General features: G+C 38.3%; 1 protein-coding gene across 1 annotated transcript in view; it reads right to left on the minus strand.

Moving 5' to 3' along the window:
- Positions 1–1,336: 1,336 nt before the first annotated feature.
- The window catches only part of mical3a (microtubule associated monooxygenase, calponin and LIM domain containing 3a), a 72,087-nt gene continuing 56,045 nt past the window's right edge, over positions 1,337–17,378 (minus strand). The window contains 11 exon segments of the mRNA XM_046865330.1: positions 1,337–3,254; positions 4,319–4,392; positions 4,582–4,681; positions 11,306–11,356; positions 12,028–12,078; positions 12,829–12,867; positions 12,870–12,921; positions 13,038–13,145; positions 13,744–13,794; positions 15,276–15,370; positions 15,467–17,330. Of these exon segments, the coding sequence (XP_046721286.1) occupies positions 3,070–3,254; positions 4,319–4,392; positions 4,582–4,681; positions 11,306–11,356; positions 12,028–12,078; positions 12,829–12,867; positions 12,870–12,921; positions 13,038–13,145; positions 13,744–13,794; positions 15,276–15,370; positions 15,467–17,330 (2,670 nt within the window). The 3' untranslated portion in view covers positions 1,337–3,069.

A 17,378-nucleotide genomic window follows, 5' to 3' on the forward strand; every position in this document is an offset into this window, starting at 1 on the left:
TACCTGAATAAATTGCAGTAACTGACTAAATGCTGTGTTAGATATAAAAAATAAAAGAAAGAGAAGAGAAATAAGGAAAGAAAACTGCCCAAAACTGTCATTTCAGTGGCATACTCGAAGAAATTTAAATGAGACGTCAGTCACAATAGCATCCCAGAAAACCACATTTAGTTCTATGTCCAGCATCCAACGTCATGCTATCACGTGATTTTGATTAGACCACTACTGTGCATTAACAGTGGGCTGTGATTTGGATCATTCAGCTAAGCTCACCTTACTCTTACTTCTCAAAAGGTTTGTTGATGATCTTCTTTATGTATTTATATTTTTATGTGATATTTTAACTGAAAAACTGTTCTGCTTTACATATCCATGGCATACATTTTTCATGCAACTGTATTCAAGAGAGGATCCATGTTATCTGCATTAATATAAACTAGCCTGTTGTGTCTATATTTAATTAGGATGATTTTTTTAGGCTCTGGCATGGAGAAGCTGATGCTGGATCTGTAATGATCACAAATGTTGAGTTCAGTAGCTCCTAGTTTTATAACCATAATGACTGTATAAGACTGTAGAAAGAACATTATTATAATCTTATACTCGATTGCTCATGTTAGTTCTCACTCTCCAGTGTTCTGTATTGTTTAAAGATTTATGATCAAACTCTTGATGTCACCCAAATGAGGATGGGTTCCCCTTTTGAGTCTGGTTCCTCTCAAAGTTTCTTCCTCATAACATCTAAGGGAGTTTTTCCTTGCCACAGTCGCCACGGCTGCTCATCAGGGATAGATACATATTGTTCACCTTGACTGTTTTTCTGTAAAGCTGCTTTGAGACAATGTCTGTTGTGAAAAGCAATACAGAAATAAACTTGACTTGACTTGATTTTCTCAGACTGCCTGTATTATACAAAGTAACATAAACCTACAAACTTTCCATAGACCACAGGATAAATGAAAAAAAGCTCAAATATACAAATCGACCGGTTTTAAGAGTCAACTCATTTTGAACTCATCCGTGCATTCGGAGATTTCACTCCGTTCCACTGTCTTTGGAGATAATTAGGAGTTCAAAGGAAGCACTGTTATATAAATAACTTGTGGTTGGGATGTAGGCCATCACACCCTCCTGCTGATATTCAGATGTTTGTATAAAACAAATGAAAAAGCTCATTTTACTTGTTTTCGGGGCATCGCTGTGTATCCTTTAAACTAAACAGTGAAACCCACTACACCTAAGGAACTGTTTAATCATTCCCAAACCTCTGGCAGCCTCTGCATTTGACATTTGTCTTGTTTCTTGATTTCAAACAAACAAGGACAAAACAGCATCCTAAAACGAAGGACCAGAAGCTTTTTATTTTTGTTTGTTTTTTATTACCTTCCAACGTACATCCAACATCTTATATGCAGATTAGCTACCGGAAAGCATTTACACGTCAAGAATTGACAACATACAATTTTAAAAATTAGGTTCCATTTTTTTTTTTTTTTTACACATATAATACATTTTCACACGTTAATAAATACCAATAAACTCTGCAAAAAAATGTACACAGTCAAAATAACTAGGCCTTGCACTCATCAATCTTTTTTTGCCCACAGTCATCTTGTACATACATACATACAAAAATCTGTGTCAGTCTATACAGCGTAATGTGGCCAAGCTGAAATATAGGTACAAGCAACCTATACAGTGTGATCAATAGACATACAGCTTGTTCAAAGGCATTACAAATGGTTTTGCCAAATATATGAAGATTTCTTGCTGTACACAATATTGTGTTAGTGATGTGTGAATGTTAAAATGTAGTACTTTTTTATATATATAAAAAAAAATACATAAAAAAACAAACCAAAAAAAAAAACCAATCCTTGGTAAAGGTGAGTAAACATTAGGGATGTGAATATGACTTTGTGATAAAGGCATGTTGCTACTCAGCCAGTGCATGCAGTTTCTCATCTTGATCTCAGGATGAGATCAGAAGGAGTTTTTTTTTAGTCTTAGCAATCCAGGAGACAAATAATGTATTAAATTTTGTGGCATACTGATATGTGATATCAAATAAAAGGTCAGGATTTCAAAAAAAATATACAAAGGTGATCCACGAGGCATCGATGATCTCTTTTAAAACATTAATATTGCATTTCCCTATGTACGTTTCCACGACGTTTCCGTTTCTGTAAACTGTAGTGTGGCTGTTGGAAACTTATATTAGGAAGCTGATTGTAAACTTACACAGGAATAATATTAAGATCACTTAAGAGCACGGAGACAGCACTAGACACTGCAAATGAGAAGCTCCACTAAGAGTGCATCACCACTTAATATGAGCTGAAGGCCAAGTCCTATATACAATACAGGATATACTTGTTCTTAGATATCCTTTAGTCCTGATATGAGGCGGCTTAAGAGCGAATTAAAAACAAAACATTTTCTGATCATAATTTACAAATACAAAAACAAGTGGAGATTCTTCTTAGTGTGCAATGGAAATTCACGGTGGTTTTTTTTTTCTGTAAAACAAAAATCCAAGTAAAATAAATATGTAACTAAACAATTCTGTCCAGAAAAAATTATTGAAATAGATTGTGGAAAAATGCAAAAGCCATTGATCATGTGTCCACATTGCATTGTGGGTTGGAAAGGCATCGCAACTATATTGTTTCTACTTTCAGTCAGTAGTCAAAAGTAAATAAAAAAAGGTATGGATAGAGTCCAAAAAACTCTCTCCTCTGTAACAGCTGCTGAACAGAATATTTGACAAAAGCTGTGTTCCCTTTGAATTGTCTTTAAGACGTCCCTGTTTATTCCCTTTCTGAAACCAAAAGATTTTTGAAAAACTGGGCAAAAAATGTCTTGTATGGACACAATGGCTTGCCTGGATTTCCTTTGAAGCATAATGAGAGAGACAGGTGAAGAGACCAACCCTGAGTCGAGTCAGGATGACTCGTAAAACGTCAGAAAGGTTCTTAAATGCCATCGGGAGAGGCAGGCAAACTTGACCGGGTCTTTACATTTCTCATGGTGTTGTGAAGATCATGTTGAGTTGATCGGCTGCTACTGCTAAGCCCAGTTGAGGCTGAAGCCTTTGGAGAGCATGACAGACTCCAGGTCTTTGTCCTCTTCCTTCTCTCTGAGCCTCTGCTCCTCTAGGAGAGCCACGAGAGAGTCCCTCTGCTCCACCACCTCCAACATCTCATTTAGGATCCTCTTCTCCTCAGTCAGTTCTGACTCAGTCTTCAAATGGTCTACAAGACAGAAAGGCATGTGCAATGTTTTTCACATGAGAATGTCCAGTTGGCAAAGAGTTAATATTCCTATTTACTGTTGAAAAACAGATCAGTGAATTTTACATGGCTTTTTCTTTGCTATTAAATGTCAACAAAGATATACAGCCAGGCCAATACAAATGTTAACATTATAAACTGTTTAGCAAAAGCAAAAAGTCACAATCTTTAAGAGATCCGCAATATTCATATGCAATGTCTCAAGATTCAAAATAAAACTTCCCTGGGTTTCTTAATTCTGAGCTACACTTAGTTTACATACCGTAATTTCCAGAGTATTAAGCGCACCCAAATATGAGCCGCACCCACTGAATTTGACAAAGATTTTTATTTTGAACATAAATACGCCGCACATGTCTATAAACCGCAGGTATCTACATTGAATCTAATGAACTTTACACAGGCTTTAACGAAAGACAGTGTCTGTTACACGGCTTGTATCTAAACAGTAGCCTACCAAGAAAGTCATTGTTCACTGTCTTCCTCCTTCCTTTCACAACTATTTCTCTCGGGAGTTTATCTTTTGGCATCGTCATGCGTTTAAAAATCACCATCGGTGAAGCTTTTCTCCCGATGCCGTGCAGCTCAGAACACAGGTGAAGTGCGTTTTTTCAATGTCCTGTTGACAGTCCGAGTGAGCGGCAGATCAAACGTCAGAGGAACCTCATCCATATTTATGATGTGGTGCGGCCCGATTCAGTGGGAGCGCATCTGATTTAATATAAAGAGTTTCATTGGTTTAGCTGAACCCGTTCGATAATTTCATTGGTCTAATGTTATGGCTCAGGTTTTTGGCTTGAAGTTTGTGCTGGGACACGCTAAAATATAAATAAAAACAAAAGGCATGATGCGACAATGTGGGAGATGTGTAGACGTGTTTTTGCGACGTGTTGAAGCAATCAAATCGAAAAGAAAAACAAAACAAAAAAAGCTGCATTATAATATGACAAAAAAGCTCTTACGCACATCAGTGACCTTTGTGTTAACCCTGTAGACATAAAACACATTCAAGTATAAACACATACCTTCAATTGCCATGCGCTCTCGGAGTTCCTGCTGCAGTCGACTCTGCCTGTCCTCCAACTCCAACTCACGAGCACTAAAGACACAGAGGACAGAAAAGACTTATACTTAATACTTTTTTTTTTCCCCTCTCTTTTATTTAAAACTACATACCAATTATCCTATGTGTTCCACATTCACATAGCAGTTTCAAACACCTGCAACAGTTTGTGAGCTGACATGAAGATGACTCGGCTCTACAGTGAAACGGTGGTGGATTACTCACAATATCATCAGTTCTGACTCATAGCGCACCAAGGCATTCTTCTCCTGAACCAGTTTAAACCATTCCTGCATCAGCTTCGGGTCGTCCTTTTTGCCCATTCCTGAAGAAAGCAAACCAGTGAGAGCAATGAGAAAACTTTCACCGACCCCAGCATGATATTCGACAGATATTCGACACGGACAAACACAGACAATGCAATGACAGCCAAGCCGGGATGTCTCTCTTTAGGGAATGATGGGGATAGGAACAGGAAAGAGTGGGTCACGAGCAACAGCGCTGACCCAGGGTCAAGTCTTGACCGGTCAATTCACAGAAGATGGCGTGGAGGTAAGAGTTCAGATTTTTCAACATATGATAGCAATAAAGCATCAGATTATGCTTCTGGGGCATTGAGCTGTAGTCTAAATGCTTGTATTTGACAGGTTAAGGGATCATTTCCATTTAATATTTTACATTATAGACCAGAGGACGCACCCAGAAAGAAAAATAAACTCCCTTTTATATTTCCCTTTTAATAGTTATTACCTTTTATATTCCATTCAACCCTTTGTATGGTCTACTGCACACAAATAAAGATGCTTGATAATAAAAGAGTAATAAAACACAAAAGGGTATGCTTTTAATAAAAAATGACAGATTCGCGTGATATAATGTGACCGACTCGGCCAATAATCGCATTTTTTTTTTTTATTAGAAAAAATAAATTAATTAATAAATACACCCTACTACCACCAGAAGTTGATTATTTTCTTAAAACAGCACACCCTAAAATGTTTTATTCATCTTATACCACAGCAATTTACTAATTAAATTTTAGCATTAAAAATGTTTCAATTTTTTTCCATAAAAAAAGTTCCCTAATAATTCCTTTTGTATGTTATTAGTGATTGTAATTCGTTCTCCTAACTGACTGAAAACCCCATTTTGTTATATTTGCCGTCACTGGAGACTCTTTCCAATAAATCAGTTTATATGATGCATTGTCCCTACAAGTCCCTGTGTGGGACATTACTATGTTACTACGATAATGTGTTCAAGCACATTAATATAAACCTAGTAATCGGCAATACCGTCCGAGCTGCAGTAACAGAAATCTTTTAACCAATCAGAATAGAGAATTTAACAGTGCTGTGGTATAATCAATTCTAGCTAAATCTAACATTCTTGGTCCTAAGCTATAACAGAAAATAAATAAATAAATAACTTCGCATGGATAAAATATAAACGTTGCATGCAAGACTGAATCACTAGCTGCACAGTTGACCAACTGTACAAATCAATCCATGCTAGTCCTAAAAGCCTGTGACAGTCCCTTAAACATTATTTTCTGAGTTGTACGCACACTCAACTCAAAAGACATGCAAAAAGATTATTGGTGCCAAAGCAAACCTGGATGCAGCATGGACAAATTTCAGTGATTGAATTGGAGAAAATACAAATAAATAAACACACACAAAAACTGAATGTTTGTGCTTGCTAAAAACAGCCCTGTGCTGCTTTAACACACAGAGAGGCAAAGCAAAGTTCCTCAGACACAAGAGCGATGTGAGAGACACAGACACACTGGACAACAGGTTTTTGGGAGGCGCAACTTATCCAGTGGACACGCACTGCCAGTAGCCTCCACAACATTCAGCCCCATTCTCTCCCGAAGAAGAGAGACAGAGAAAAAACCAGAGTTAGGACAGTCTCACCATAAGACACACACAGCCACTCAGAGCTTAAGAGCAAAATGCGTGCGCACACACACACACACACACACACACACACACACACACACACACACACACACACACACACACAAATAGGATTAAATGATTTTTAAATTGACTTACAGTGGTTGCAATCACAACCCACCATTTTTACATCTATTACATTTAATTTTGAGATCGTGTAGTTATGAAAGCTATTTGACTTGTTGCATGAATTGAAAGGGGGATTGATACAAACACCTCAAACAAGTCAAATAACAATAATATATAACAGAAAATGCCATCTTGGACCTAAAATGATCTGCTTAATAAAATCCAGGCATAAAGCACAGCCTGGATTTAATATATAGACAGATAATTATAAATGCTAATGATAAATGAAACTATCATAAGAGGGTTCTGAGTTTAACAATTTTGAGAAAGGTCACGGACACACGCCAAAACACACAGCGAACACGAAGTTATAACATGCAGCCGTACAGAAGAGGATTGAAGCAGCTAACACACACTACATGGATTTTTTTCTTAGTTTTGTGACAAACAGGAACCCATGCAGTTATTAAATTTACACTCAAGGTAATAAAAACTAGACACGAATGTCTGTTCTTTTTGAAAGCCATTATCTGGGAATGAAAGGGAGGGTGAGGGGAGTAAACAGGTTGGATGGAGGAGGAGAAGGAAGAGGAGGGTTGATCCACAAGGAAGTCTAGAAAAGGCCACGGGTTGGACTGGCACGCTAACGCGGCCTGGTGAGACGGAGTTTACGTTACCTTCTGGGGAACAGCATGGGCAGAAGGACAGGGGTCTCCAGCGAGGGGTCCCGACATAGGGTTCAACTTCCAAGAGACAGAAGGTTTGGAGGTGGAAAAAAGGTGGGAAGTGAGGAACAAGGAGAGGGCAGAGGAAAGTAAAAAATGGAGGTGTGGAAGAGGGAAGGGAGAGATGAAGGAAAGAGAACAGTGAGGAGAAAAAAAAATATCCGAAAAAGCAAGAGAACTATGGGGAGAATCTCAAAGCTACAGTGTATTACGCGGAATAAAACGAGAGAATAAACGAAAGAATGCGAACAAGAAAAACTGATTCGAAAATAGTGACATTTTGCCATAAACATTTTGTTAATCCTAATACATTGGCCTACATAGGTATTTACTCCACTTCAATTTTCCCTATTTTGTAGTGTTACAACTGGAACTAAAACGGATTAGCTGGGATTATGTAATGAAGCTTTAGACCAAAAAAAACTTTATTTTTGGCTAATTTATTTACAAATAAATCGCACAAAAGCTTATACCTTTTCTAACAACCTCCAGGGAGAAGTGTATTTATATTGCGATCATGTGAACCGCCAATGAACTCCATTCAACCAAATGGTTCTGAGTTACACAATAACATATAATCCCAAACAAGTCCATTTCATCTTGTAACATTATAAAAAAATAACCATCAAGGGGGTAAAAACTTATGCAGTGTATATTAAACAATGTTTAGCAAAGTAGATCTTCCCTGACAGACAAATTGCTGTCCCCTGAGACTGATATAAACACAAACAATTCTCATCATTGAAACTTTTCTCCTCTGTATGAAAAACAAAACTCGTACGCGTTCTGGCTACTTGTAAAGCTCAAGAAAAAAAAGCCGGTGTGTTCTGTGCCAGTCCATAAAGGAGAAGAATGATGCACAAAAAATTATATCAAACATTGAATCTGTTGGCTTAGACTGGTGGAACACTGGTATGAATGGTGGAAGGGCTGACAGACTGACATTGCAATGATCTGCAATAATAAAATGGAGGTGGAATGTTGAACGGCACTAAGGGACTATCACAGATAGGACAGAGATTCCAATGCTGCTTTTAGCTTGAGAAAGACCAGCAAATCAATGTGACTTAAAGCAAAATGCAATCTATTCCGTATTAAATTTTACCCAGTCCTAAATGCTGCATGCTGCAGAACATGGACATATCACCTTAGTGCTTAGTCTGTCATTTATAAAGCCAGTGGTGGAGCTGTAACAATTCAGCTCTACTAATTCCTACCAATAGGAAAGAAGTAGAGGTCAACCGATTTTGCTGATATCGATAGCTAGGTTGGATCATACAAAAAAAAAAAAAATGGGAAAGAAAAAATGTCAGTAATGAATCACAAAAATGTGCCAAATTAAATAAATATAAATACATTCATTACATGGATAAATATTAAGGAAAATAGACATGCATTCAAACTGGAAAAAAGTAACATTTCAAATGAATAAAAACAGTTACATTCACAATAAAAAAAAGACACTTTAAAATAAACAACATGTGGCATCAGTGATTCGCCTCTAGAGGCTGATCCTGTACAACGCAACCCGGAAAAACTAACCAGCAATCAACTATCAGTGCTGATTAATCGGCAAAGCCAATGAATCGGTCAACCTCTAGAAAAAAGACCCTTTATCTATAGCCTACAATAGATACCATTTCTGACATTCAACCACTTAAGTAAAAGTATGTCATGAAATCTGTATGCCACAATTTTGAATTTTCTGCTCAGATCAAATCTATACCATTTCACACCAATGCCCGTATAAGCATAATATAAATGCCTGTATAAGCATACTGAAAATGCCCGTATAAGCATAATGAAAATGCCCGTATAAGCACACTGAAAATGCCCGTATAAGCTTACTGATTTTCTTGTCAATTGTGTCACTACACCAATATATGTTCCTTTCAGTTTTGCCAGAATCCATTCCCTAAACGTCAAGTAAACACCACTTTCCACAGAATTCTACAGTCAACCTGTATACCTGAATGTTCTCTATCAAGTCACATGGCCACATGTCAGACATGTATCAGATCGTGAATCACATATTAAACTGGCCTAAATTTTATATCAAGTCTGCTTTGAAATTATACAATTTTTAATCAATCCTTCAAAGTTGGTAATGTAGCCCTCAGATACTAAACTGAATTTCGTTGTACTATGCAATCACAATAAAGTTCTATCTATCTATCTATCTATCTGTCTGTCTGTCTGTCTGTCTGTCTGTCTGTCTGTCTGTCTGTCTGTCTGTGAGATAAGATATAAAAAACTTAAATAAAATAATAACCTGAATAGAAAAAACTCTGATAATTATAAATCTTATTAATAAATACAAAAAAAAAGTGTAGAGCCTGGTGGTTTTCCCACAGAGAATATTATGTTTATCTGAAACACATTTGACTGCTCGCTCTTCAAACGGATTAATATCTTTGTTACAAATCATGCAGCTCAAACTCATGCTTGAAAAAGTGCAGCATCTGATGGTTATGATTTGATGGCCAAATCCCAAAAGACAGATAAAAACTCTAAACAATACATGTATTCAAATACAAGCAAAAAAAGCCATCCCATGCCTCCAGTGCATCTTCATCAAAGCTTTGCATGAAAAATAAAATATATAAAAAATAATAAATAAATAAATAAAGCATTTTATACCTACCTGAGATGGACTAGGCTGATATTGTAAGTACTGTACATAGATAGTCAGTATGATGCACAATAGGGTTTTATTCCACAAGCAAAAAATAAAAATAAAAGGCAAACAAGTTTATAATTGTGTCTATTTTGCAAAGAAAAATGCACATCATGCTACAGGCTTTTTTTTTTAATCTTGTGATTTCAGATTAGTCCACAGATAACCAAATACATTACTAAGGGAGCAAAATCAAGGTCACACCCCCCAATTTTTTTTTTTTTAGGTTTAAAAAGGAGCTCCACGCAATCTCCTGTCAGTGTGGGTGACTAAGGACACAACAGTATGTCCACAAACACGGCACGGAAGCACAAACTCAAACAACACACTGTAGCACGACTGTGAGGAGGTGGACAGGGACACATCAAACGAGAACATTACTGTACATGAGAAGAGTCTGTGTAGAAGGATGGAAGATCACTCTCTTTCTCTCAGACACACACATAGACACGCAACATACACCCTCACTCTCGTACATGGCCCCTGGACAAGTGAGCAAGTATGGTGGAGAGAATAAAGGCGAAGAAGCTAAAACTAAAGGCCAAAGCAAACAGCTGTTTAGAGCAATTTTAACAATGCGCAAGATTCAGTCCATTTTGTTTTTTCTTTGTGTGTGTGTGTGTGTGTGTGTGTGTGTGTGTGTGTGTGTAATCTAAATTAGGGCCTGACCAATATTACAGCTGTCAAGCATCTAATTGTATTGCTGCCACATGATGCAACATGAGCAGCAGTTTGAACAGATGTGCTTGTCTAGCTTAGTCTCAGAAGAAGCATGTTAGTCTTTACTCTTGCCGGTTTTAGCTGCAGTATGGTTTGGGATATCTGGCAGGTGGATGGAGGTTGCAAGTAGCCAAACTGGGATGATAAATGTGTAAAAAAAAAAAAAACAGTTCGACATATGTAACGTGCTTTGAGATGATGCAGTCTAAGTTGTAGCGTTGGACCGTATGAATAGCCATTCTGATAGATATCTAGCAACATTTTCCAATATCCAATGCAAATTAGCAGCTCATTAGTCATACCAAGTTGTAGTAATAGATTATGTATTCGCAACATGTAAAACTGGGGGATGCTAAAGAGAACCATTACTTTCAGGATGTGATTATTTGGGTGTGAGTATAGTTCCTGTTAATCAGGAAAACCTGAGCTTTCTCATTTAAAATCCCCCAGTCAATAATGCTAATAACATGAATAATATACAAATTGATTGTATATGCAAGGAAACCAGAAAGTACATGATAATCAATTTCCAATCTGGATAATTAAAAAAAAGCAGGACCTAGATAAAGTCTCATTATAATAAGTGATTCAGTAGCCTTGTTTGAGTTAATGTAAAAACTGTTAAAAGTTATAGTTTGGAGTGTGCTCTTTTGCGAATCACGAGGTTACCCTGATCTGTATTTTTGATCCACAGCCCAAAAGGCAAGACACAGTGACAGAACAGCTTCAGTAAGTACAGGGAGAAAAAGAGGTGTTAGCTGATTGTTAGTCTGAAGCGACAGGTTTGAAATACATACCGCCCAGATGCATGTCCAGGATCTCACTGTAATTAGACTCTCCCCAATAGTCTACAATAGGGATATATTAGAGATGTGTTACTGCACACACAGGCACAGCTAGTCAAAGAAAAAAAAAAAAAAAAAAGAGTCATGCATGTGTGTGAAAACAAACAACCCCACCCACACGCACCCATATTCTGTAAAGTGTGCAGAAAAGGTTACTTTAAATGTATGTGTTTACATGTAGTTAAATACAGACGTTGCATGTGCACGGAATGTCTCAGAACAACAAAATGGGCACATAGATTTGCTGATGAGTGCTGCTGTGCCCTGCCACAGGTTTGGATCAGGGAAGGGGTCTGTGATTAGTCTGTGAACTATTTCCACAAATCATTTGCTCTTAAGTTTTGTTTAAACTAACTTAGAAGAATAAATATATCTAGGCTATGAAGTAAAAGTAATGGTAAAGACCAGTATTCCCCATAAAGTCCCTTTATTTGATGACTTCAGGTCATGCTGCAAATGCAAATTAAAGTCAATACGAAAGAAAATAGAACTATAGCTGGTCACTGTATTATCAATACAGCACTCTTCTTTAGTACATCCAGTGAGAGGGCACACAAATCTATGTTAGACACACAGAACAGGTTCCATGCAGCTGAAACACACATGGGGAGGAAAGATGATCACGTCACGGACGAAGACTTCAAACACCGACTAACATTATCGGGCATGGATACCTGAGCGCCTCTTGCGCTGTTTAGGGCTAACACTAGAACCTTTATGTAACCCTTAAAGAGAGTGAAGGATAGAGAGGTTAAGAAGCATCTTCAGAGATTCAGTTGAAAAGCACTCAGTTTCAGTGATGGGATGGACAGGGAGGAGGATGAATAATAGAGCAAAATGATCAGCAAGGACAAAGTATTGTTCACTAACCACAACTAAAGTTGTCGTTATACTGTACATCTTTCAGTGTGTACAATTTCATTTAAACTTTACTCATTTCTGCAATTATAAACATTAATCTATTCAAAAAAAGTAATCGGGAATAACCATAATCCGTCCCAGCGATTTTGCAATCCTTGATAGTCCCTTGTCATGTGCTTGTTGATACATGATTTGTATGTGAAGAACAAATAAAATATGGACAAAGCCACAATGAGTTCTAAAAGCACATTTTGTTCCTCTGCATCTGTATGGACTGAGGAGGTGAACACACAAACTCTTGGCTTAGACATACAATAAACATTTGCCTATCAAAGACCCTAACAGAGTATTAGAACAAAACTTGCTTGAGGTTATTTGTCACAAGCAGCAGAACAAGTGGTATGACTGCAAAAAACAAGCTAATGCTCTAAAATCTCATGCGGTCTTTTAAAACAAAACAACAAAAAACTGAACAGGTCATACTACTGAATTGTCAGTAGTGAATGTTAGATCTAAGAGCCTGAGGTATGTGTATTGAGAAAGTAGCCTTTAAAAGGCTGAAATACTGAAATACAATTTAAATGTACTGAAAGGCAATGTTAAATGTGAGGTACCTGCTTCCCCTCGCAGAGCCTTCTCCACTGCCACACCCTCTCCTCCAGCTGCCTCTGTTTCTCCTCTACCTGCTCTAGCTGTCTCTGAATAATCTAAAAAACAGAAGCAGACTTGTAATCAAGGCTCTTATTTATCAGTTGATAATCTCTAATATTCTAGTCACTTTTCTATTTACTTGTTATGCCCAAAATGAACAGTAGTACCATACCTGAGCCCTGTGAAGCCTCTTCAGCTCCTCCTGCTTGGCCTGACGCCGAGCTGCCTTCTGGACCTTGCGTGTAAGCTTGGCATTTAGCTCTTCCTCAGTGTACGTCTTCTGCAATCAAAAAAAAAAAAAAAAAGGAATGAAAACATGAACCAGAAAATCAAAAGTGCATTGAGAAGTGCAGTCAAGTGTGAAATGTGCAGGGCCAGCTCTTCACAAATTAGCATCTGAAATGATCAGTTACGACATGAGCACACTAAACCTTCCAATTACTTATCATTCTAGAATTTCTATATATGTGCATACTAGTGAAATGTGCACTTGTTCCCAGTTTTATAAAGCACAGATAATGCAGATAATCAGAAGTAGAAAACAGAAGACAAGTCTGGAGAGAGGTGGTGTTTGTGTCATCCATGTGTGTGGATTCCAGCATTCCGGAATCAGCCACGCAGCAAATGTGCACCAGTTAAAAGTACAGTGCAGAATGTATATTAGCTGAAAGCCTTTTGGAAAAAAAAAATCAAGTGGATACAGATGTGGTTGCACCCACCAGTAGGAAAGGGGTGACAGAGGTTCATGCTGATAATGGAAGCTGTTAGTAATTCAGTAATACACCAACACAGAGACATGTGGATCACAGTAGAAGAGAGATGAGTAAAAGACCGGAGCATGCTCTGAGTGGGTGGACCAGTGCGAACGAACACACTACCTTTGTGGCATATGATCTCTTCAATGCCAATGTATGAGGAACATAAAGAGACTTGTTGGGGGATAAAAAAAAAGAAAAGATAAAACACGGACAATGAAAAAACACAAAACAAATGGTGTGACTTAATGAGTTAAAAAAAATAAAACAATTTACCCATGCTAAAGTCCATAAGGTCATTAGGATGAATGTATATGTACACAAACTATATGCTTAAGCAGAGGTGCCAAAATATATTATTAGGTCAAATTCTGACCCTTTCATTCAACTAAAACATGAAGGACCAAGATTTGCTTCTGGTACAGTTTCTTTCACACAGTTGACTTTAGGTGACCAGTAACGCATGGTCTTGTGAGACAATAGAAGCCAAGCGGGTGGGACTGTGGATTCTTTAGTTAGTAAAAATTATTGGGAAGCAGTGTATTCTGAAGTAGTTGATACAAAATGTTTATCGTACTGTTGTTCTTTACAATCTACGTTTCTTTATTGTTAGCATTGTTGGCACCTCTGCATAAGCTATGATCGTTTAAATGAAATAAAACCATGAATACTGTCAAATTGCATGCTTAACATGAAGTCAAATGTTTAAACACAGACACAAGTGTTATACAGTAATTTACCGCTTTACTGCGGCTCAAATCTTGTACCCCCGGTTTATCACGGAATTGCGTTTGCCACATAACTAATTAGTTTCGCTGATTTTACCGGCCTGTCGCGGATAGACCAAAAAACTTATAATGAAATTGTATGTTAAAATAATTACATTTATTAATAAAAATATAATTATAAATTATAAAATGAAGTGAAATATTAATACAGCACAGTACTGTATACAGAAAATATCATTTTTGGGGTGGCGCCTGTTTATCGCCGTTTTTCTTTAATCGCAGGCGGTTTTGGAACTTAACCACCGAGATAAACGGGGGATTACTGTAATTTGTCTCGCAGAGCGTAACACATTTATAACAATTTTATTTACACAGCTGAATGTGCAGAGGCTAAAGTGCGGTGATTGATTTTTTTTTTTTTTACAATACAATAAAACCCCCCAAAAAACATCTCTCGCTCTCTCTCTCTCTCTCCTCTCTCTATCACAGGCTGCAGTTTAAGCATTAAGCCTTGTTTAATATTTACATTTTAAACTTTGCTTTTTTATCTGGCATTCCCTAATATAAGCCACAAACTACTACAGAAATCTACTACCCATCTCCAGTTGTCTTTTATTATGCTGCAGTAAATACTAGCTTCAACTTAGCTAAACTATCTTTAAATAAAGTTACTGCTTCAAAAAAAAAAAAAAAAAAAAAAAAAATTCTCTAGTATATCTTGTGTAGCTTTATCTAAATTTACTACTTATATCTGTTGGATCCTTGCCTTTACCCCTCTCCTATCTTTCCCATCTTTCATTTTCTTTTTCGTTCTGTTTCACCAACACTGACTCCTATAGGTTCATGTGTTTTCATGAAAAGCAAAATACTATATGAATGCGAAAAAACAACCCCCCCCCAAAAAAAATCATCATAATTATTACTTACATCCGCCTTGGATTTCTGAGAAGATCTTTCAAGAATATCATCACAGGACAGATCTGAGTCCTCGGAAAAACTGAGGGTTTTTCTTAAATGCAAATCTAAGCCAAGAAGAATAGCAGAATAGCATTTACACCATTTAAATACATCAAGCAATCAATAAATCAGTGTAATCCCAAACAGAATTCACTGCTCACCTGAGGACCTTGCCACAGGTGATCCTTTCTTCTTTCCCGAGTCCACTGTTGTAGAGCTAGAGGGTGTGCTTGGACAAGATTTGTCATCTTTCTTCTTTTTGTCTTTCTTGTAGCCAGAAAATACAGCTTTCCACAAGGACTTGTGTTTGGGTGGAGTCTCTTCAGTACCAGTGTGTCTTTCATTTTTTGCCTTCTTCTCTTTCTTGTTCTTACGTGGTGAGAAAAGTGAGCTACGTTTTTTACTCTTGCCTCCTGTAGAACTTTCTGATGAGGTGACAGAACTATCTACGCTCTTGTTTAAAGGTGAGGTAAAGAATCGGTCGGGAAGTGCCTCTGCCTGCTTTTTGCTCTCCAAAGCCTTTACAGCAGAAGACTTTGGAGAACTTGAACGCTTCTTGTTTTTAACAGCTACATCCGAAACGTTCCAGGCCACTTTGGCAACCGCACCCTTACTTGACTCAGATTCTTTCATTTTATTAATCTGCTTGGCCATGGCGTCTTTTAGAGCTTGACTTTTTACCGATTTCTCCCTCGCCCTCATCCGCTCTTCAGCAATCTCCTTGGCTTCAGGAGAAAACTGCTGGGGGCCTTTTACCGGTCTGGAGACAAGACCTCCTTGGATGTTGGGTTTCCCATTCTCCATAGCTAAAGCAAGGTGGAGAGAAGGCTTGTCCCTATTCACTCTGCTGGTGGGTGGGGTGTAAAACCTTTCCTGCATGCTTGTGTCAGGGGTTCGGTCATCATACGTGTCTTCCTCCACATCATCAGCAAATGGAATCTCATCTACGCACTCTGCAAAAGACTTCCTCACTTCTTCTCGACGTGGTTTATTTGGCTCCTTTATCCTCATCACCACTGGGGGTGTGGTTCTGGGAGCAGCTACTGGAGCAGTCACAAATTTGCTTTTATTCGGACTGGTAGGAGTTTTAGCTTTGGGAAGTGCCTTTTCCACTTCAGGTTCCTCACTAGGTGAAGTTAGCTTCTCCCAAGACACTTGAGGTTTCCTCTTTGTAAGAGTTGCTGGCTCCTCATTTGGTGGAGGTGGTGGAGGACTGGAAGGAGGTGTGAGCATAGTGGAGTCAGAGTTGGTAATGCTGTCACAGGTATGCGTCTGACTAGTAGTGTTGCTATCATTTAAGCCCAGACCTGAGCTACTGCTTAGATCTTTCCTTTCTGAAATACTACTCTTGAGTTCTACAGGAGAGATTACCTGACCCTCAACAGTTATATTTAGTCTGTGGATTACCGTGCGGCCTGTAAATACTGGCTTCTCTGACATGGTCTCAGAGATCGGGGGTTTAGACAATATAGGATCTGCAGTAGGAGATTTAATTATGCTCTTCTCTAAAGCTTTGTTTCTTTCCAGAGGCGTGAGCCCTAAACTCCTCCTAATCTCAGCACTCTTCAGCCAGAACTCTTCAATGATGTCAGCCTTCTTGACTGGTGTCTCAACTGTGGAATCCTTCACATTCAGAGATTCTGTGGTTGTCCTCTCTGAGGCAGGTTTTGTCAGAGGAGTAGAAGTTACAGCAGGGACTGGTTGAGTCCTCACAGGAGACCCTGAAGTGAAGGGTGACGAGGGCTCCTGGCATGGTAGAGGATGAGCACAGATTGGAGATAATGGGTTGGCTGACGGTGAGCACGCACAAGACTCGACCTGGACAGGAGATTTAGGGGTGCCTGTATCTGGAAAGGGCACTGGCTGGAAGCGAATTGGAGATGAAGCCACCACCGCAACAGGAGTATTTGGTGCCTTAACGTCAGGAGACAATGAGACTACTGTTTTGGCATCAGGCAAAAAAGGCTCAGGAAAAAAGCGTGTCCCTGGCGATTTTATCAGCACTGGAGTCAACTTCTCTTTGATCTGGAGGAAGAAATATACATAAATCACTTATGAGGCAGCCTTGATAAC

Source organism: Silurus meridionalis, chromosome 13 (assembly GCF_014805685.1).
Source record: "Silurus meridionalis isolate SWU-2019-XX chromosome 13, ASM1480568v1, whole genome shotgun sequence".
In the NCBI taxonomy this organism is placed as follows: domain Eukaryota; kingdom Metazoa; phylum Chordata; class Actinopteri; order Siluriformes; family Siluridae; genus Silurus; species Silurus meridionalis.